Below are 22,006 nucleotides of genomic sequence, written 5' to 3'. Positions count from 1 at the left end.
TGTCATTGAATAGTCAAGCTACCGCACTGCTGCAATGACTACAGTATCACATGTTCTTTTAGCTGCCATTGACTAGTCATGCCACCACACTGATGTAATGACTATAGTATCACGTTCTGTTCTTTTAGCCGCCATTGACTAGTCAGGCTACCCCACTGCTGCAATGACTACAATATCATGTGCTGTTCTTTTAGTTGCCATCTGACTGTCATGCTACCCCACTGCTGCAATGACTACAGTATCACGTTATGGTCTTTTAGCCGTCATTGACTAGTCAGGCTACCCCACTGCTGCAATGACTACAATATCACGTCCTGTTCTTTTAGCTGCCATCTGACTAGTCATGCTACCCCACTGCTGCAATGACTACAGTATCACGTGCTGTTCTCTTAGCCGCCATCGACTATTCAGGCTACCCCACTGCTGCAATGACTAGAGTATCACATGCTGTTCCTTTAGCCGCCATCGACTAGTCAGGCTACCCCACAGCTGCAATGACTACAGTATCACGTGCTGTTCTTTTAGCCGCCATCGACTAGTTAGGCTACCCCACTTCTGCAATGACTACAGTATCGCATGCTGTTCCTTTAGCCACCATTGACTAGTCAGGCTACCACACTGCTGCAATGACTACAGTATCACATGCTGTTCTTTTAGCCGCCATCGACTAGTTAGGCTACCCCACTTCTGCAATGACTACAGTATCACGTGCTGTTCCTTTAGCCACCATCGACTAGTCAGGCTAGCACACTTCTGCAATGACTACAGTATCACTTGCTGTTCTTTTAGCCACCATTGAATAGTCAGGCTACTGAACTGCTGCAATGACTACAGTATCACGTGCTGTTCTTTTCGCCACCATCGACTAGTCAGGCTACCCAACTGCTGCAATGACTACAGTATCACGTGCTGTTCTTTTAGCCACCATTGACTAGTCAGTCTACCCAACTGCTGCAATGACTACAGTATCACATGCTGTTCTTTTAGCCACCATTGACTAGTCAGGCTACCCATCTGCTGCAACGATTACAGTATCACGTGTTGTTCTTTTGCCACCATGACTAGTCAGGCTACCACACTGCTGCAACGACTACAGTATCATGTGCTGTTCTTTTAGCCGCCATTGACTAGTAAGGCTACCCCACTGCTGCAACATCTACAGTATCACATGCTGTTCTTTTAGTTGCCATTGACTAGTCAGGCTACTGCACTGCTGCAACCACTACAGTATCACATGCTGTTCTTTTAGTTGCCAATGACTAGTCAGGCTACTGCACTGCTGCAACGACTCCAGTATCACGTGCTGGTCTTTTAGTTGCCATTGACTAGTCTGGCTACCACACTGCTGCAATGACTACAGTATCACATGCTGTTCTTTTAGCCGCTGTTGACTAGTCAGGCTACCCAACTGCTGCAATGACTACAGTATCACATGCTGTTCTTTTAGCCACCATTGACTAGTCAGGCTACCCAACTGCTGCAACGACTACAGTATCACGTGCTGTTCTTTTAGCCACCATTGACTAGTCAGGCTACCCAACTGCTGCAATGACTACAGGATCACGTGCTGTTCTTTTAGCCACCATTGACTAGTCAGGCTACCCAACTGCTGCAACGTCTACAGTATCACGTGCTGTTCTTTTAGCCGCCATTGACTAGTCAGGCTACCACACTGCTGCAACGACTACAGTATCACGTGCTGTTCTTTTAGCTGCCATTGACTAGCCAGGCTACTCCACTGCTGCAAAGACTACAGTATCACGTGCTGTTCTTTTAGCCGCCATTGACTAGCCAGGCTACCCCACTGCTGCAAAGAGTACAGTATCACGTGCTGTTCTTCTAGCCGGCATTGACTAGTCAGGCTACCGCACTGCTGCAACGACTACAGTATCACGTGCTGTTCTTTTAGCCGCCATTGACTAGTCAGGCTACCACACTGCTGCAACGACTACAGTATCACGTGCTGTTCTTTTAGCTGCCATTGACTAGCCAGGCTACTCCACTGCTGCAAAGACTACAGTATCACGTGCTGTTCTTTTAGCCGCCATTGACTAGCCAGGCTACCCCACTGCTGCAAAGAGTACAGTATCACGTGCTGTTCTTCTAGCCGGCATTGACTAGTCAGGCTACCGCACTGCTGCAACGACTACAGTATCACATGCTGTTCTTTTAGCTGCCATTGACTAGTTAGGCTGCTCAACTGCTGCAACGACTACTGTATCACATGCTGTTCTTTTAGCTGCCATTGACTTCAGGCTAACACACTGCTGCAATGACTACAGCATCAAATGCTGTACTTTTAGCTGTCATTGAATAATCAGGCTACCACACTGCTGCAATGACTACCGTATCACATGTTTTTCTTTTAGCTGCCATTGACTAGTCATGCTACCACACTGATGCAATGACTACATTATCACGTTCTGTTCTTTTAGCCGCCATTGACTAGTCAGGCTACCCCACTGCTGCAATGACTACAGTATCACGTGCTGTTCTTTTAGCTGCCATCTGACTAGTCATGCTGCCCCACTGATGCAATGACTACAGTATCCCGTTCTGTTCTTTTTGCCGCCATTGACTAGTCAGGTTACCCAACTGCTGCAAAGACTACAGTATCACATGCTGTCCTTTAGCTGCCATTGACTAGTTAGGCTACTCAACTGCTGCAACGACTACAGTTTCACATGCTGTTCTTTTAGCTGCCATGGACTTCAGGCTAACACACTGCAGCAATGACTACAGTATCACATGCTGTACTTTTAGCTGTCATTGACTAGTCAAGCTACCACACTGATGCAATGACTACAGTATCACATTCTGTTCTTTTAGCCACCATTGACTAGTCAGGCTACCCCACTGCTGCAATGACTACAGTATCACGTTATGGTCTTTTAGCCGTCATTGACTAGTCAAGCTACCCCACTGCTGCAATGACTACAATATCACGTCCTGTTCTTTTAGCTGCCATCTGACTAGTCATGCTACCCCACTGCTGCAATGACTACAGTATCACGTGCTGTTCTCTTAGCCGCCATCGACTATTCAGGCTACCCCACAGCTGCAATGACTAGAGTATCACGTGCTGTTCCTTTAGCCGCCATCGACTAGTCAGGCTACCCCACAGCTGCAATGACTACAGTATCACGTGCTGTTCTTTTAGCCGCCATCGACTAGTTAGGCTACCCCACTTCTGCAATGACTACAGTATCGCATGCTGTTCCTTTAGCCACCATTGACTAGTCAGGCTACCACACTGCTGCAATGACTACAGTATCACATGCTGTTCTTTTAACCGCCATCGACTAGTTAGGCTACCCCACTTCTGCAATGACTACAGTATCACGTGCTGTTCCTTTAGCCACCATCGACTAGTCAGGCTACCACACTTCTGCAATGACTACAGTATCACTTGCTGTTCTTTTAGCCACCATTGAATAGTCAGGCTACTGAACTGCTGCAATGACTACAGTATCACGTGCTGTTCTTTTCGCCACCATCGACTAGTCAGGCTACCCAACTGCTGCAACGACTACAGTATCACTTGCTGTTCTTTTAGCCACCATTGACTAGTCAGTCTACCCAACTGCTGCAATGACTACAGTATCACATGCTGTTCTTTTAGCCACCATTGACTAGTCAGGCTACCCATCTGCTGCAACGATTACAGTATCACGTGTTGTTCTTTTGCCACCATGACTAGTCAGGCTACCACACTGCTGCAACGACTACAGTATCATGTGCTGTTCTTTTAGCCGCCATTGACTAGTAAGGCTACCCCACTGCTGCAACAACTACAGTATCACATGCTGTTCTTTTAGTTGCCATTGACTAGTCAGGCTACTGCACTGCTGCAACCACTACAGTATCACATGCTGTTCTTTTAGTTGCCAATGACTAGTCAGGCTACTGCACTGCTGCAACGACTCCAGTATCACGTGCTGGTCTTTTAGTTGCCATTGACTAGTCTGGCTACCACACTGCTGCAATGACTACAGTATCACATGCTGTTCTTTTAGCCGCTGTTGACTAGTCAGGCTACCCAACTGCTGCAATGACTACAGTATCACATGCTGTTCTTTTAGCCACCATTGACTAGTCAGGCTACCCAACTGCTGCAACGACTACAGTATTACGTGCTGTTCTTTTAGCCACCATTGACTAGTCAGGCTACCCAACTGCTGCAATGACTACAGGATCACGTGCTGTTCTTTTAGCCACCATTGACTAGTCAGGCTACCCAACTGCTGCAACGTCTACAGTATCACGTGCTGTTCTTTTAGCCGCCATTGACTAGTCAGGCTACCACACTGCTGCAACGACTACAGTATCACGTGCTGTTCTTTTAGCTGCCATTGACTAGCCAGGCTACTCCACTGCTGCAAAGACTACAGTATCACGTGCTGTTCTTTTAGCCGCCATTGACTAGCCAGGCTACCCCACTGCTGCAAAGAGTACAGTATCACGTGCTGTTCTTCTAGCACGCCATTGACTAGTCAGGCTACCGCACTGCTGCAACGACTACAGTATCACATGCTGTTCTTTTAGCTGCCATTGACTAGTTAGGCTGCTCAACTGCTGCAACGACTACTGTATCACATGCTGTTCTTTTAGCTGCCATTGACTTCAGGCTAACACACTGCTGCAATGACTACAGCATCAAATGCTGTACTTTTAGCTGTCATTGAATAGTCAGGCTACCACACTGCTGCAATGACTACCGTATCACATGTTTTTCTTTTAGCTGCCATTGACTAGTCATGCTACCACACTGATGCAATGACTACATTATCACGTTCTGTTCTTTTAGCCGCCATTGACTAGTCAGGCTACCCCACTGCTGCAATGACTACAGTATCACGTGCTGTTCTTTTAGCTGCCATCTGACTAGTCATGCTGCCCCACTGATGCAATGACTACAGTATCACGTTCTGTTCTTTTAGCCGCCATTGACTAGTCAGGTTACCCAACTGCTGCAAAGACTACAGTATCACATGCTGTCCTTTAGCTGCCATTGACTAGTTAGGCTACTCAACTGCTGCAACGACTACAGTTTCACATGCTGTTCTTTTAGCTGCCATTGACTTCAGGCTAACACACTGCAGCAATGACTACAGTATCACATGCTGTACTTTTAGCTGTCATTGACTACTCATGCTACCACACTGATGCAATGACTACAGTATCACATTCTGTTCTTTTAGCCACCATTGACTAGTCAGGCTACCCCGCTGCTGCAATGACTACAGTATCATGTGCTGTTCTTTTAGCTGCCATCTGACTAGTCATGCTGCCCCACTAATGCAATGACTGCAGTATCACGTTCTGTTCTTTTAGCCGCCATTGACTAGTCAGGCTACCCAACTGCTGCAAAGACTACAGTATCACATGCTGTTCTTTTAGCCACCATTGACTAGTCAGGCTACCCAACTGCTGCAACGATTACCCTATCACGTGTTGTTCTTTTGCCGCCATTGACTAGTCAGGCTACCACACTGCTGCAATGACTACAGTATCACATGCTGTTCTTTTAGCCGCCATTGACTAGTCAGGCTACCCAACTGCTGCAATGACTACAGTATCATGTGCTGTTCTTCTAGCCACCATTGACTAGTCAGGCTACCCAACTGCTGCAACGACTACAGTATCACATGCTGTTCTTTTAGCTGCCATTGACTAGTCAGGCTACCCAACTGCTGCAATGACTACAGTATCATGTGCTGTTCTTTTAGCCGCCATTGACTAGTCAGGCTACCCAACTGCTGCAACGACTACAGTATTATGTGCTGTTCTTCTAGCCACGATTGACTAGTCAGGCTACCCTACTGCGGCAACGATTACAGTATCACATGCTGTTCTTTTAGTTGCCATTGACTAGTCAGGCTACTGCACTGCTGCAATGACTCCAGTATCACGGGCTGTTCTTTTAGCCACCATTGACTAGTCAGGCTACCCAACTGCTGCAATGACTACAGTATCATGTGCTGTTCTTTTAGCCGCCATTGACTAGTCAGGCTACCCAACTGCTGCAACGACTACAGTATTATGTGCTGTTCTTCTAGCCACGATTGACTAGTCAGGCTACCGCACTGCTGCAATGACTACAGTATCACATGCTGTTCTTTTAGCTGCCATTGACTTCAGGCTAATGCACTGCTGCAATGACTACAGTATCACATGCTGTACTTTTAGCTGTCATTGAATAGTCAAGCTACCGCACTGCTGCAATGACTACAGTATCACATGTTCTTTTAGCTGCCATTGACTAGTCATGCCACCACACTGATGTAATGACTATAGTATCACGTTCTGTTCTTTTAGCCGCCATTGACTAGTCAGGCTACCCCACTGCTGCAATGACTACAGTATCATGTGCTGTTCTTTTAGTTGCCATCTGACTGTCATGCTACCCCACTGCTGCAATGACTACAGTATCACGTTATGGTCTTTTAGCCGTCATTGACTAGTCAGGCTACCCCACTGCTGCAATGACTACAATATCACGTCCTGTTCTTTTAGCTGCCATCTGACTAGTCATGCTACACCACTGCTGCAATGACTACAGTATCACGTGCTGTTCTCTTAGCCGCCATCGACTATTCAGGCTACCCCACTGCTGCAATGACTAGAGTATCACGTGCTGTTCCCTTAGCCGCCATCGACTAGTCAGGCTACCCCACAGCTGCAATGACTACAGTATCACGTGCTGTTCTTTTAGCCGCCATCGACTAGTTAGGCTACCCCACTTCTGCAATGACTACAGTATCACATGCTGTTCCTTTAGCCACCATCGACTAGTCAGGCTACCACACTTCTGCAATGACTACAGTATCACTTGCTGTTCTTTTAGCCACCATTGAATAGTCAGGCTACTGAACTGCTGCAATGACTACAGTATCACGTGCTGTTCTTTTCGCCACCATCGACTAGTCAGGCTACCCAACTGCTGCAACGACTACAGTATCACGTGCTGTTCTTTTAGCCACCATTGACTAGTCAGTCTACCCAACTGCTGCAATGACTACAGTATCACATGCTGTTCTTTTAGCCACCATTGACTAGTCAGGCTACCCATCTGCTGCAACGATTACAGTATCACGTGTTGTTCTTTTGCCACCATGACTAGTCAGGCTACCACATTGCTGCAACGACTACAGTATCATGTGCTGTTCTTTTAGCCGCCATTGACTAGTAAGGCTACCCCACTGCTGCAACAACTACAGTATCACATGCTGTTCTTTTAGTTGCCATTGACTAGTCAGGCTACTGCACTGCTGCAACCACTACAGTATCACATGCTGTTCTTTTAGTTGCCAATGACTATTCAGGCTACTGCACTGCTGCAACGACTCCAGTATCACGTGCTGGTCTTTTAGTTGCCATTGACTAGTCTGGCTACCACACTGCTGCAATGACTACAGTATCACGTGCTGTTCTTTTAGCCGCTGTTGACTAGTCAGGCTACCCAACTGCTGCAATGACTACAGTATCACATGCTGTTCTTTTAGCCACCATTGACTAGTCAGGCTACCCAACTGCTGCAACGACTACAGTATTACGTGCTGTTCTTTTAGCCACCATTGACTAGTCAGGCTACCCAACTGCTGCAATGACTACAGGATCACGTGCTGTTCTTTTAGCCACCATTGACTAGTCAGGCTACCCAACTGCTGCAACGTCTACAGTATCACGTGCTGTTCTTTTAGCCGCCATTGACTAGTCAGGCTACCACACTGCTGCAACGACTACAGTATCACGTGCTGTTCTTTTAGCTGCCATTGACTAGCCAGGCTACTCCACTGCTGCAAAGACTACAGTATCACGTGCTGTTCTTTTAGCCGCCATTGACTAGCCAGGCTACCCCACTGCTGCAAAGAGTACAGTATCACGTGCTGTTCTTTTAGTTGCCATTGACTAGTCAGGCTACTGCACTGCTGCAACCACTACAGTATCACATGCTGTTCTTTTAGTTGCCAATGACTATTCAGGCTACTGCACTGCTGCAACGACTCCAGTATCACGTGCTGGTCTTTTAGTTGCCATTGACTAGTCTGGCTACCACACTGCTGCAATGACTACAGTATCACATGCTGTTCTTTTAGCCGCTGTTGACTAGTCAGGCTACCCAACTGCTGCAATGACTACAGTATCACATGCTGTTCTTTTAGCCACCATTGACTAGTCAGGCTACCCAACTGCTGCAACGACTACAGTATTACGTGCTGTTCTTTTAGCCACCATTGACTAGTCAGGCTACCCAACTGCTGCAACGACTACAGTATTACGTGCTGTTCTTTTAGCCACCATTGACTAGTCAGGCTACCCAACTGCTGCAACGATTACCCTATCACGTGTTGTTCTTTTGCCGCCATTGACTAGTCAGGCTACCACACTGCTGCAATGACTACAGTATCACGTGCTGTTCTTTTAGCCGCCATTGACTAGTCAGGCTACCCAACTGCTGCAATGACTACAGTATCATGTGCTGTTCTTCTAGCCACCATTGTCTAGTCACGCTACCCAACTGCTGCAACGACAACAGTATCACATGCTGTTCTTTTAGCCGCCATTGACTATTCAGGCTACCCAACTGCTGCAATGACTACAGTATCATGTGCTGTTCTTTTAGCCGCCATTGATTAGTCAGGCTATCCAACTGCTGCAACGACTACAGTATTATGTGCTGTTCTTCTAGCCACGATTGACTAGTCAGGCTACCCTACTGCGGCAACGATTACAGTATCACATGCTGTTCTTTTAGTTGCCATTGACTAGTCAGGCTACTGCACTGCTACAACGACTCCAGTATCACGGGCTGTTCTTTTAGCGACCATTGACTAGTCAGGCTACCCAACTGCTGCAATGACTAAAGTATCATGTGCTGTTCTTTTAGCCGCCATTGACTAGTCAGGCTACCCAACTGCTGCAATGACTACAGTATTATGTGCTGTTCTTCTAGCCACGATTGACTAGTCAGGCTACCCTACTGCGGCAACGATTACAGTATCACATGCTGTTCTTTTAGTTGCCATTGACTAGTCAGGCTACCACACAGCTGCAATGACTACAGTATCACATGCTGTTCTTTTAGCTGCCATTGACTAGTCAGGCTACTCAACTGCTGCAACGACTACAGTATCACGTGCTGTTCTTTTGGCCACCATTGACTAGTCAGGCTACCCAACTGCTGCAACGACTGCAGTATCACGTGCTATTCTTTTAGCTGCCATTGACTAGTCAGGCTACCCAACTGCTGCAACGATTACCCTATCAAGTGTTGTTCTTTTACCGCCATTGACTAGTCAGGCTACCACACTGCTGCAATGACTACAGTATCACGTGATGTTCTTTTAGCCGCCATTGACTAGTCAGGCTACCCAACTGCTGCAATGACTACAGTATCATGTGCTGTTCTTCTAGCCACCATTGACTATTCAGGCTACCCAACTGCTGCAACGACTACAGTATCACATGCTGTTCTTTTAGCTGCCATTGACTAGTCACGCTACCCAACTGCTGCAACAACTACAGTATTATGTGCTGTTCTTCTAGCCACGATTGACTAGTCAGGCTACCCTACTGCGGCAACGATTACAGTATCACATGCTGTTCTTTTAGTTGCCATTGACTAGTCAGGCTACTGCACTGCTGCAACGACTCCAGTATCACGGGCTGTTCTTTTAGCCACCATTGACTAGTCAGGCTACCCAACTGCTGCAACGACTACAGTATCATGTGCTGTTCTTCTAGCCACCATTGACTAGTCAGGTTACCCAACTGCAGCAAAGACTACAGTATCACATGCTGTTCTTTTAGCCGCCATTGACTAGTCAGGCTACCCAACTGCTGCAATTACTACAATATGATGTGCTGTTCTTTTAGCCGCCATTGACTAGTCAGGCTACCCAACTGCTGCAACGACTACAGTATCACATGCTGTTCTTTTACCCGCCATTGACTAGTCAGGCTACCCAACTGCTGCAATGACTACAGTATCATGTGCTGTTCTTCTAGCCACCATTGACTAGTCAGGCTACCCAACTGCTGCAACGACTACAGTATCACGTGCTGTTCTTTTAGCCGCCATTGACTAGTCAGGCTACCCAACTGCTGCAATGACTACAGTATCATGTGCTGTTCTTTTAGCCGCCATTGACTAGTCAGGCTACCCAACTGCTGCAACGACTACAGTATTATGTGCTGTTCTTCTAGCCACGATTGACTAGTCAGGCTATCCTACTGCGGTAACTATTACAGTATCACATGCTGTTCTTTTAGTTGCCATTGACTAGTCAGGCTACTGCACTGCTGCAACGACTCCAGTATCACGGGCTGTTCTTTTAGCCACCATTGACTTATCAGGCTACCCAACTGCTGCAACGACTACAGTACCACATGTTGCTCTTCTAGCCACCATTGGTTAGTCAGGCTACCCCACTGCTTTTAGCCACCATTGGACTGTTAGGGTCACATGTTTGAGAGACCTTAAAGGTGAGACTTTCACCTTACATGTTGTTATGAAGTGACTTCCAGGCTTTCTTAGTTACTTCTTAGGTTTATTACAGGAACTTAGATTACAGTTACATAAAGATAAATAATAGAGAGTGTGGACTAGATCAGCACTGGCTCCATCACCCAGGCAGGGGAGCTCTAACTGCCTCAGTATGGAACCTTCAGATAAACATTCCACCATCCACACAGTGACACTCCATGTGACATCACAGGCTCACAGCAAGACAGCATTACCCAGACAGCTACTACATAACACATCTCCTTTCCTTACCAGACACACACACAGGAGGTCACTACACAACACATCTCCTTTCCTTACTAGACACCCACACAGAAGGTAACTACACAACACTTCTCCTTTCCTTACCAGACACCCACACAGAAGGTCATTACACAACACATCTCCTTGCCTTACCAAACACACCCACACACAGGCAAAACAATAAAGAGTTCCACATATACGCAGCCTATCAGGTGTAACCAGGTTAGTCAACACGGCCAAATACCACAGATCACCATGAGACACTGGCCAGACATCCCAAGCACATCTGCGTACCAGGCATTTGACTACTGATGACCTAAAACAGAACTACAAGAGTACTATGCCAAACAGACTGTCTGGATAAACGCAGTCTTTGGCACAACAAAATATAGGAAAAATATCAAAAAAACGAAGGCGCTACCTCCTATAAATATCTGTGGAAACATTCAACGCGACACTAATCTACTAAGTTTCTATCCCTACTCCATACTAGCAGAGGCGCTACCTCTCGCACAACAGATGTTCCACACGCTGGAGGCGCTACCTCCCTCGCGTACACTAGGATCCATGCTCACCGGAGGCGCTACCTCTCTTCAATACAATCCTTAGCACACGCACCGGAGGCGCTACCTCCTTCAAACGCCCTGGTGGCGCACATCAGAGGCGCTACCTCACTTCAGCACTTATTTTTCCACATTAACCGGAGGCGCTACCTCCCTCAAATACCCATTAGAGCCACACTCACCAGAGGCGCTACTTCTCTCACTCGTGACCCAGCTACCAGAGGCGCTACCTCTAAGTACTCTACAATGTTACTCAAACCAAAGGCGCTACCTCATCTTCATACCAATCGTGACATGCACATCAGAGGCGCTACCTCTCATTATACCCACATCGGAGGCGCTACCTCCTGTTATAACTACATCGACACGCACACCAAAGGCGCTACCTCAAAGTGGTGGCCTGCCTCATTTTACCTTCATCCGCTTCTTTGTGCATCCATTACTTCAGTCAACCTTAACACCGGCATAAAACGTTTTGCACTACACAACTATAAAATGCATTTTTGTGACTGTAGTACAATGTAAATAAAACTTATAACTGTAGAACAACATACATTTCAACATTTTAGTCCCATAATGGAAGACCTTAAACGCAATGGAATGACTGTAGGTCTGATGAAATTGCACTCGAAACTGTTGAACGTTATAGTTTTAACACCCTTTTTTTTTCTAGAAGTCCATGTTGCAATTTGCAACGTACCCTAAAATGCCTCAAAGGGTTAATTACTAACTCTCTCTAACACACTAACGTCACCTCCTAATGTCTTCCTAGGAAATTGCTGATTCCTGCCTGCTCATTATGACAGTCAGATAGTAGTCCATACAAGTACTTCCTGTAAATCCTCAAGAAGATTAAGCTCATCACCTTCATCCGCATACTGATGAGCTTCCATTCTTGTTACATTCATCCACTACCGTACCCCGCATCCACCCACATTCTTCAGTACCACACCCCATGCACTGTGCAATAAAACTGCATCTACACATGAACATAGAGTGCCTTAAAAGGATACACAAAATTCAGATACACAAAGTTCCCATAACAAACAGGATTCTCCCTCCAAACCTGATACATCGACGCTGCACACTCAACCGTCCCTCTGTTTTCGTTGGAGCTGCAATACCAGGGCGGTCCACCTTCCTCCGAAGCACCTTCTTCCCCGTCCGTTTTCCTTTCACATCGCACGTCCAGCGTAACCCAACGGTGTCCATTTAAATGTAATTCCTCTTCGGCAACGTTCCATGCACTTCTCGGCTTCCACTTCTCTTCCGGCTTCTTCCGCGTCGCACGTCCGGCGTAACACAATGTCAATACCAGGGCGGTCCACCTTCCTCCGAAGCACCTTCTTCCCCGTCCGTTTTTCTTCCATGTCGCACGTCCAGCGTAATCCAACGGTGTCCATTTAAATGTAATTCCTCTTCGGCAACGCTCCATGCAGTTCTCGGCTTCCACTTCTCTTCCTGCTTCCCACGTCGCGCCACGTAAACAAAGGTCCATTCCTCAAACTTTATGCAGGCCTTAATTTACGGCGTTGTTGATTATCATACGCACAGCGTCACATAGTTCGCTAACATTCCGAGTGCAGCAGCTGCACGCTCATGCCATCGGACTGGCATTCCAGTCTCCGCCATCACCGGCTGCCCTCTATGTGACGTCATCAGTCACACCCTTGCCTCGGAGCGCACCTGATCTCCATCTCCCAACCGTCACATGGCTGCCACATTAGCCAGTCACCGAGGTACCCGTCACTACCAAGTACCAAATGAGACGTGTCCGTACGTTTATACAAAAGGCATCATTTTGGCTGTGTGCTGCTTGCCACAGTAGCCAGTCACCGAGGTACCCGTCACTACCAAGTACCAAATGAAACGTGTCCGTACGTTTATTCAAAAGGCATCATTTTGGCTGTGTGCTGCTTGCAGGATCACCATAAATTAATCTTCAGAATCCATTTTAAGCCACGCTTAAGGATACTCTTCCCTCACTTCATATCCTCTTACCCCTGGAACACAGTATAGTGCAAGTCTCACTTTAAGGGGCACATTTTCTCCTATCACCAGAGGAATGCAGTTTTCCTTTCATCTTATGACCCAACTTCTCTCTTCAGCCCCCCTTGGACCTAGCTCTCTCTCCTCCTTGTGGGCTGGTGATCCCTCAGGATATAGGGCTTTCTTCCTCCTCCCTTCCTTAGCCCTGGGTGATAGGCCTTATTTGCTCCTCCCCCTGGGGCCCTGGGTGATGGGTCTTACTTGTCTTTGGGGGCAGTGCTGTCCTTTACTTTGTCCGCCTCTCTCCTGCACCCCCCGCAGCAGGCTCCTTCAGTCTTCAGCTTCTCCTTCTTGTGCGCAGGTTACTCTCAATCCCATCCTCGTCGCCATTGTTATGAAGTGACTTCCAGGCTTTCTTAGTTACTTCTTAGGTTTATTACAGGAACTTAGATTACAGTTACATAAAGATAAATAATAGAGAGTGTGGACTAGATCAGCACTGGCTCCATCACCCAGGCAGGGGAGCTCTAACTGCCTCAGTATGGAACCTTCAGATAAACATTCCACCATCCACACAGTGACACTCCATGTGACATCACAGGCTCACAGCAAGACAGCATTACCCAGACAGCTACTACATAACACATCTCCTTTCCTTACCAGACACACACACAGGAGGTCACTACACAACACATGTAAGTGGAATACTCCATTGACATCATGGATGTGGACCTGGGGGATAGGAGGAAGGGAAGGGGCATTTGGTTTTATAATGGTTCCAGATGTTTTTCTGACAGCTGTGTTGTGCTTCATCACATATGAATCACCTTAAGGCAGTGGTTTTCAAACTGTGGGGCTGCCCCCTCCCCTGCCAAAGGGGGCCTGATAAATGTCCGGGGGGACACTAGGTTATATAAAAAGGAAGTGCAGGGACTTATTTTAAAAGGAAACATAAGTAGTAATGACATTTTGGGGGGCATTATCATTTCTCAAGGGCGGGTTCAGCATAAAATCTCTTGAATACCACTGCCTTAAGCAATCCATTTTTAATTTTCAAATGTAGATGTGGGTGTATGTGTCGGGCACTGTCAACCATGGCTCATTCCTTTCTATGTCTATGGGTTTAGAAAGGGTATGTGCAGAATTGTTAGTTTTTTAGATCCATACCTGACATGGATTTCTGAATTTCTATTTTGCTAATCCTGGCCTAGCTATGTTAATGTTAATGTGAATGTTAAAGGACATTTGTACCGCGCAGTATCACCACCGAAGTGGTCCTCTGGCGCTCTGGCAGCTCTGAAAAAGGGGAGGAGAGGGGGTGGGTTAGTGGGAATAAGCTGGAAAAGTGCAAGAGAGCAGTGATGTGCTGTTGGCAGCCTCAGCCCGGTGGGTCCGTTGGCTGGGCTTGGGGTGTTTTATGGTCCGTAGTCGGTGTGTGCTGTTGTGCAAGTCTATGTGTGGTTTGTTTTGTTGTGAAGTTTGTGCGGATTGCTGCGTTTTAGGCTTGTGTTTGTGTTTGGTTATAGTTTGAGAGGTGTATGCAGAGGGATAGAATTGTTAGTTGGTTGGTTAGTTGGCATTGCTGTCCTTGCAATTGTGGTATTCCATCTAGGTGTGGTACATGCTAACAGTCGCATTTCTGTCTAGATGCGACGCAAGCTAGGTTCAGAATTCTAAGTGTGGTGCATGCTAAGAATCACATATGCTAATAATCACATTTCTGAAATTTCATCTAGGTGTGGTATATGCTAACAATCACATTTCTGTCTAGATTTGGCACAGACCAAACGTGAGAATTAATCTAGGTATGGCATGTGCTAACAATCACATTTCTGTCTAGATTTGGCGCAGACTAAACTTGAGAAATTCCATCTAAGTGTGGCATATGCTTACCATCACATTTCTGTCTAGATTTGGCGCAGACTAAACTTGAGAAATTCCATCTAAGTGTGGCATATGCTTACCATCACATTTCTGTCTAGATTTGGCGCAGACTAAATTGAGAATTCATCTAGGTGTGGCATGTGCTAACAATCACATCTGGAGTCAATACCACCAGTCTGAATGAATGGGAACTCCTACAATTGTGGCACTTTGCCTTTCAGTTTATCTACATTTGTATTCATTATTTAACCAATGAATACATTCTGTAAGTTGTGATCTTGGTTACCATTAAGTAAGGAGATTTGATTTAACAAACTGAGATCCTTGATTTTCAAACGGAAAGATTTGGGATCTCATGTTGCTCGAAAGTGTAATTTGGCAGCTGGGAGCTGTTACATGTTGACATACATGTGGGCGGCTCCCTGCCACCAAATTTTCATCAATTGTTTGCCGGAGTGTAAAAGTGCAAGCATGTGCACGCCACCTTTTGCTGTGATCTTTTGCGCACCACTGTGCTAAGTGAGTAAACGTTTAATTGTGAATCCCACTTGCGATGCTCACACAGCAAGCAGCGCTCACAATTACAATTAAATGCTTCCCGACCATGTGCTCATGGTAAGCAGTGCTTGCAATTTACAAATAAACGCTGTCCGACAAGCGAGCATGTCGAGCAGTGTTTAATTGTAATTGTACATGCTGCCTGACATGCACACATGACAGACAGTGTATTAAATGGATCCCTATGGCATACGCGTGCTTTATGCTGATTCATAACTCTGACGGAGCCCATACGGATCTCTAGCATTTGTGCCGGCATGAAAATCCATGGTGTCGCAAATGCTGGAGTATTTGAATGTCTCAGGGACTGGAGTATTTGAATGTCTCAGGGATGTGGCTGAATTGTAAGTTGCATTCCACCCCCCTCTCTCTGCCATACAAATGATTGAAAATTGGCCGTAAAGTGAATGAATGGCATAAATGTCTTACACTAGGCTTTTACGTCATACATTTATGCTACGCACGCATTCAACATTAGCTCCTAGGAGTTTATAATAGTGTCCTAAGACATCAATGGATGTTGTCACTGTGCGCAAATTCGAAGTTGACATCACTTAGCAACGTGTTGAGTGTCACCTAAGCCTGTCGTCCTGAGTATTAGGCCGTAGGAGGTCAATTCTACTTTGATAGAAGTCACATTTCACCCCCCCCCTGCTACTCCTGTCTCTAACTGCTGCCATCTTGTAGACATCTATGAAAGCTGTCATGAATGTCCATTTTGAGTTCTTGATGAAAGCATCTCTCTTTTCTTTTTGCAAAGGACGATGTACTCGTTATCCTTCATTGTGTTGCCCTGGCATCAATAGCGGCTGTCGAAGGGATGACTGCTACTGTGACTCCTACTGCAACACTAATGGTGACTGCTGTCCGGACTACATAGCCTCATGTAATGGGGTCGTCGTAGGTAAGGTTTGGTGAATCTTTTTTTGTCGTTCATATTTTTGATTATTCAGGTTGCACTGTATCTGAATTACTTGCTTTGAAACAGGGACGTCATTTCACCAAAATGCCATGGGTAGCGGAAGTGACATCATACGACCCTTGACCCCCTGATGACATCACAGGAAGTGATGTCATTTGACCCCACCCCGAAGTGGTATCGCGTGAAGCAATGAACATGAGCTTTCACCCGTTGACAAAACAGGAAGTGGCATCACATAGCATTGTACATTACGAAAAATATGGTTACGATATCACTATAATGTGATGTACATTTCATACAAGAATGGATCGCCATATGTATTGTTAAGATCAGTGTGTATAGGCCCATATTACCAAATTACTTTGAATGCAAGCAGACGTCCATGACCAAATGATAATGATGTGTTATTATATAGCACTTACGCTTAAGTGCTTTATATAGAAAAAATAAACACCCAATATCACACAACCTGTGTTGGTACTCAATTATCAACATCCGAAGGATGAAAGGCTGAGTTGAGGCGTTTAAGAACAGAATAAATCAGTGACTCACCCCCTGAAGTGTGCCTGAAATAAACCTTTAATGAGTCTAGCATTTATTGTATAGAATTCCAGAATGACACATTATTTGGTACTCCTATTCTTTCTTATTTAGGGTCAGTGCTGAAAGTGTTAGACTTGTGGCACTCCTGTTCTTATTTTTCTTCTTTTTTTAAAGGGGCCTGAACAAGAAAGCCAGCCACTCCAGAAGTAATGAACCACATGGTGCTGGCCACAGCCCAGGAGCTTGCATTATAAATAATAAATAAATAAATAAATAAATAAATAAATACATTCTTTTGCTTTTTCTTTTTTTGAGGTCGCAAGGGAGACCTCAGAGGTCGCAGTTGTGACCTCTGGCGACCCCTAAATGACGTCCCTGCTTTCAAAGCTTTATTGAAATGATTAAAGAATGTAATCCTATAAAGAACGTTGTAGCACAGTCTACAGTTTTGGCATTTCCGTTGGAATGGGACAGCCTTTTCCAGATGCCAGTATAATGATACTACCTGGCCATATGATGGCAACAGCTGGAAAAGTTGTGACTGTGTGGGCATATGATAGCAGTGCCTGGCAAATGCTTATGTAAAACCTATGTACAAGCCAACATTGTTGACTTGTAAATGCTTTTTTTTAATAGGATTTCAGTGCAAGGAACAGATCTAAATCAAGTGCCTGAAGGCACACTTGTTTAAGACATGTGTATTACACCAGTAGTGCATCAATTGCTCCAATCAAGACATTACCTCTCAGCAGACTGCTTATAAATAACAGTGACAGCCTAAAGGTGGATGTTACGGCTTGACAGAGATAGTCAAGCGATCCCAGGAGGATGTGTTTTGGGCAGGGAGGCACTGGTAGTGGGCGGGAATGGCCACAGGGATTAGCATGGCCTTGGGCAGTCAATGGGTCAATAAATAAATAAACAACACTGGTAAGATGTGTGCCCCAACTCACATGCCATCTCCCTCCTAGCTGTACTGCAATGCAATAGTTTCGGCTGCTAGGTGGCACTCACACGCCACCTAATAGCCAAAACGAATAACTGCATTGCATGAAATTTCATAGTATGTAAAGCAAAATGCCCATGCTAATTCCAACAGGAAAAATTCCCAAGAGGTCGAAAGCCATAAATAAATCAATACACAGAGTTTCTGAATGCAGTCTTCAGCGATTTGCACTCGCCATTGAAGTCTTGGCCACTAGAGGACCAATGGGTGCAAGCAGGCACTGTGGCAGGAATGACTCGATATTAATCCTGCTGGCAGGTCTCCCCACACCCCCTCTCCCATGAGATGAAAGCATTTGCTGGCAATGGTTATCAATAGAAGAGACTGGCCTCAGAGCAGACAGCCTGTCATGTGCATTGCTAGGCATTATAATACAGCAGACAAATAAAAAGTGTGCAGCTGGAACTATGCACAAATAAATAAATAAAACCCCACAACCTCATTGTTGATTGGGATGTGCTCCTCAGATGAACATCACTGAGGCCACCCTCCAGTGATTGCTTTGTGGAATGTGTGCACTTTGTCATCGGTCTGGCTATGTCCCTGCTGCATAGGGTCACCTCAAGCCTGCTATACTTCAGCGTGTGCTTGTGGTGTTTACCCCAGGGCCAGTACAACCCATACAGGCCTGAGTATGCCCTTGCTGTGCAGACTGGCCTCAATCTCAGTACATCTCAACACAGGGTGAGCTATGGCTTAGCTGGGCAGTATTACCGGAGACCCAGTGCACTGCAGGATACGCCGGGCTGTATCCTGGCTCTGAAGCCGCATCCCAGTGTGGCCATCACCAGGATAGGACTCACAAGTCCATCAGCGAGTGCCACCTCTGCCAGGCTAACCAGACAAATCTGCCTGCGACAAGCTGCATCCAGGGACTAGAAAGACATTATTGTATTGTCCCATCTACATCCTCTGTCTTGTGTTTTTCCTTTATTGGATTTAACCAGCCAATAAATGTTGCTCCATCACAGCCGCATAATTAGTAAGTACGGCTTTGCTGACAAATTGATTGAAGCATTACAATCAAATTTACCTGCAAGGGATTTGATTTAAAGATTGACGCCAAAAACATTGAACTTTTTTAAAGAATTGAATTAAAATCTTATCCGGAAAGTTACCTGCAATAAAGGAGAATAAAAGACTGAAGATCCGATTTCAAAGCGTACTATTGTTAAGGGCATTTAAGAAGAGTCATTTATTTTAGTGTGGCTTTGATTTTGAGAAACTGATCCTTCCCTTCCCTGTGTGGGCAAGTCCAGTAATTAGGGAGTTGAACAACCTTGAGTCCCTGCAGTAACTAGGGAGTCAAACAACCTGCAGTCCCTGCAGTAACTAGGGAGTCGAACAACCTGGGTCCCTACAGTAACTAGGGAGTCGAATAACCTGGTGACCCTGCAGTAACTAGGAAGTCTAACAACCTGGAGTCCCTCCAGTCACTAGGTAATTGAATAACCTGCAGTCCCTGCAGTAACTAGGGAGTCGAACAACCTGGAGTCCCTGCAGTAACTAGGGAGTCGAACAACCTGTAGTCCCTGCAGTAACTAGGGAGTTGAATAACCTGGTGAGCCTGCAGTAACTAGGGAGTGGAACAACCTGCAGTCCCTGCAGTAACTAGGGAGTCAAACAACCTGCAGTCCCTGCAGTAACTAGGGAGTCGAAAAACCTGGTGACCCTGCAGCAACTAGGGAGTCAAATAACCTAGAGTCCCTGCAGTAACTAGGGAGTCAAACAACCTGCAGTCCCTGCAATAACTAGGGAGTCGAACAACCTGGAGTCCCTGCCCTAACTAGGGAGTCGAACAACCTGGAGTCCTTGGAGTAACCAGGGAGTCGAATAACCTGGTGACCCTGCAGTAACTAGGGAGTCAAACAACCTGGAGTCCCTGCAGTAATTAGGGAGTCAAACAACCTGCAGTCCCTGCAGTAACTAGGGAGTCGAACATCCTGGAGTCCCTACACTAACTAGGGAGTAGAATAACCTGGTGACCCTGCAGTAACTAGGCAGTCGAACAACCTGGAGTCCCTGCAGTAACTAGGGAGTCAAACAACCTGCAGTCCCTGCAGTAACTAGAAAGTTGAACAACCTGGAGTCCCTGCAGTAACTAGGGAGTTGAACAACCTGGAGTCTCTGAAGTAATTAGGGAGTCGAACAACCTGGAGTCCCTGCAGTAACTAGGGAGTCGAATAACCCGGTGACCCTGCAGTAACAAGGGAGTCGAATAACCTAGAGTCCCAGCAGTAACTAGGGAGTCAAACAACCTACAGTCCCTGCAGTAACTAGGGAGTCGAACAACCTGGAGTCCATGCAGTAACTAGGAAGTCGAATAACCTGGTGACCATGCAGTAACTAGGGAGTCGAACAACCTGGAGTCCCTGCAGTAACTAGGGAGTAAAACAACCTGCAGTCCCTGCAGTAACTAGGGAGTTGCACAACCTGGAGTCCCTGCAGTAACTAGGGAGTAGAACAACCTGGAGTCCCAGCAGTAACTAGAGAGTCGAATAACCTGGTGACCCTGCAGTAACTAGGGAGTCAAACAACCTGCAGTCCCTGCAGTAACTAGGGAGTCGAACAACCTAGAGTCCCTGCTGTAACTAGGGAGTAGAACAACCTGGAGTCCCTGCAGTAACTAGGGAGTCGAACAACCTGGAGTCCCAGCAGTAACTAGAGAGTCGAATAACCTGGTGACCCTGCAGTAACTAGGGAGTCGAACAACCTGCAGTCCCTGCATTAACTAGGGAGTCAAAGAACCTGCAGTCCCTGCAGTAACTAGGGAGTCGAATAACCTAGAGTTCCAGCAGTAACTAGGGAGTCAAACAACCTGCAGTCCCTGCAGTAACTAGGCAGTCAAACTACCTGGAGTCTCTGAAGTAACTAGGGAGTCGAACAACCTGGAGTCCCTGCAGTAACTAGGGAGTTGAATATCCCGGTGACCCTGCAGTAACTAGGGAATCGAATAACCTAGAGTCCCAGCAGTAACTAGGGAGTCAAACAACCTACAGTCCCTGCAGTAACTAGGGAGTCGAACAACCTGGAGTCCATGCAGTAACTAGGAAGTCGAATAACCTGGTGACCATGCAGTAACTAGGGAGTCGAACAACCTGGAGTCCCTGCAGTAACTAGGGAGTCAAACAACCTGCAGTCCCTGCAGTAACTAGGGAGTCGCACAACCTCGAGTCCCGGCAGTAACTAGGGAGTAGAACAACCTGGAGTCCCTGCAGTAACTAGAGAGTCGAATAACCTGGTGACCCTGCAGTAACTAGGGAGTCAAACAACCTGCAGTCCCTGCAGTAACTAAGGAGTCGAACAACCTGGAGTCCCTGCTGTCACTAGGGAGTAGAACAACCTGGAGTCCCTGCAGCAATTAGGGAGCCAAAAACCTGGTGACCCTGCAGTAACTAGGGAGTCGAACAACCTGCAGTCCCTGCATTAACTAGGGAGTCAAAGAACCTGCAGTCCCTGCAGTAACTAGGGAGTCGAATAACCTAGAGTCCCAGCAGTAACTAGGGAGTCAAACAACCTGCAGTCTCTGCAGTAATTAGGCAGTCAAACCACCTGGAGTCCCTGCAGTAACTAGGGAGTCAAACAACCTAGAGTCCCTGTAGTAACTAGGAAGTCGAATAACCTATAGTCCCTGCAGTAACTAGGGAGTCGAATAACCTGGTGACCCTGCAGTAACTAGGGAGTTGAATAACCTAGAGTCCCTGCAGTAACTAGGGAGTCAAACAATCTGCAGCAACTAGGGAGTCGAATAACCTGGTGACCCTGCAGTA

At 46.4% G+C, this 22,006-nt stretch overlaps 1 protein-coding gene across 7 annotated transcripts in view; it reads left to right on the top strand.

Annotated features, from left to right (window-relative positions):
• The window catches only part of LOC138491156 (mucin-2-like), a 595,603-nt gene that overhangs the window by 301,097 nt on the left and 272,500 nt on the right, over window positions 1–22,006 (top strand). For all 7 annotated transcript variants that reach the window (XM_069617519.1, XM_069617516.1, XM_069617520.1 and 4 more), the window contains exon 2: window positions 16,526–16,669. In XM_069617519.1, coding sequence (XP_069473620.1) covers window positions 16,526–16,669 — 144 coding nt within the window. The remainder of the gene's footprint in view (window positions 1–16,525; window positions 16,670–22,006) is intronic.

The sequence above is a fragment of the Ambystoma mexicanum genome, chromosome 10, assembly GCF_040938575.1.
Source record: "Ambystoma mexicanum isolate Mex_15411 chromosome 10, UKY_AmexF1_1, whole genome shotgun sequence".
Classification (NCBI taxonomy): Eukaryota; Metazoa; Chordata; class Amphibia; order Caudata; family Ambystomatidae; genus Ambystoma; species Ambystoma mexicanum.
This window is presented reverse-complemented; position numbering and strand designations above follow the sequence as displayed.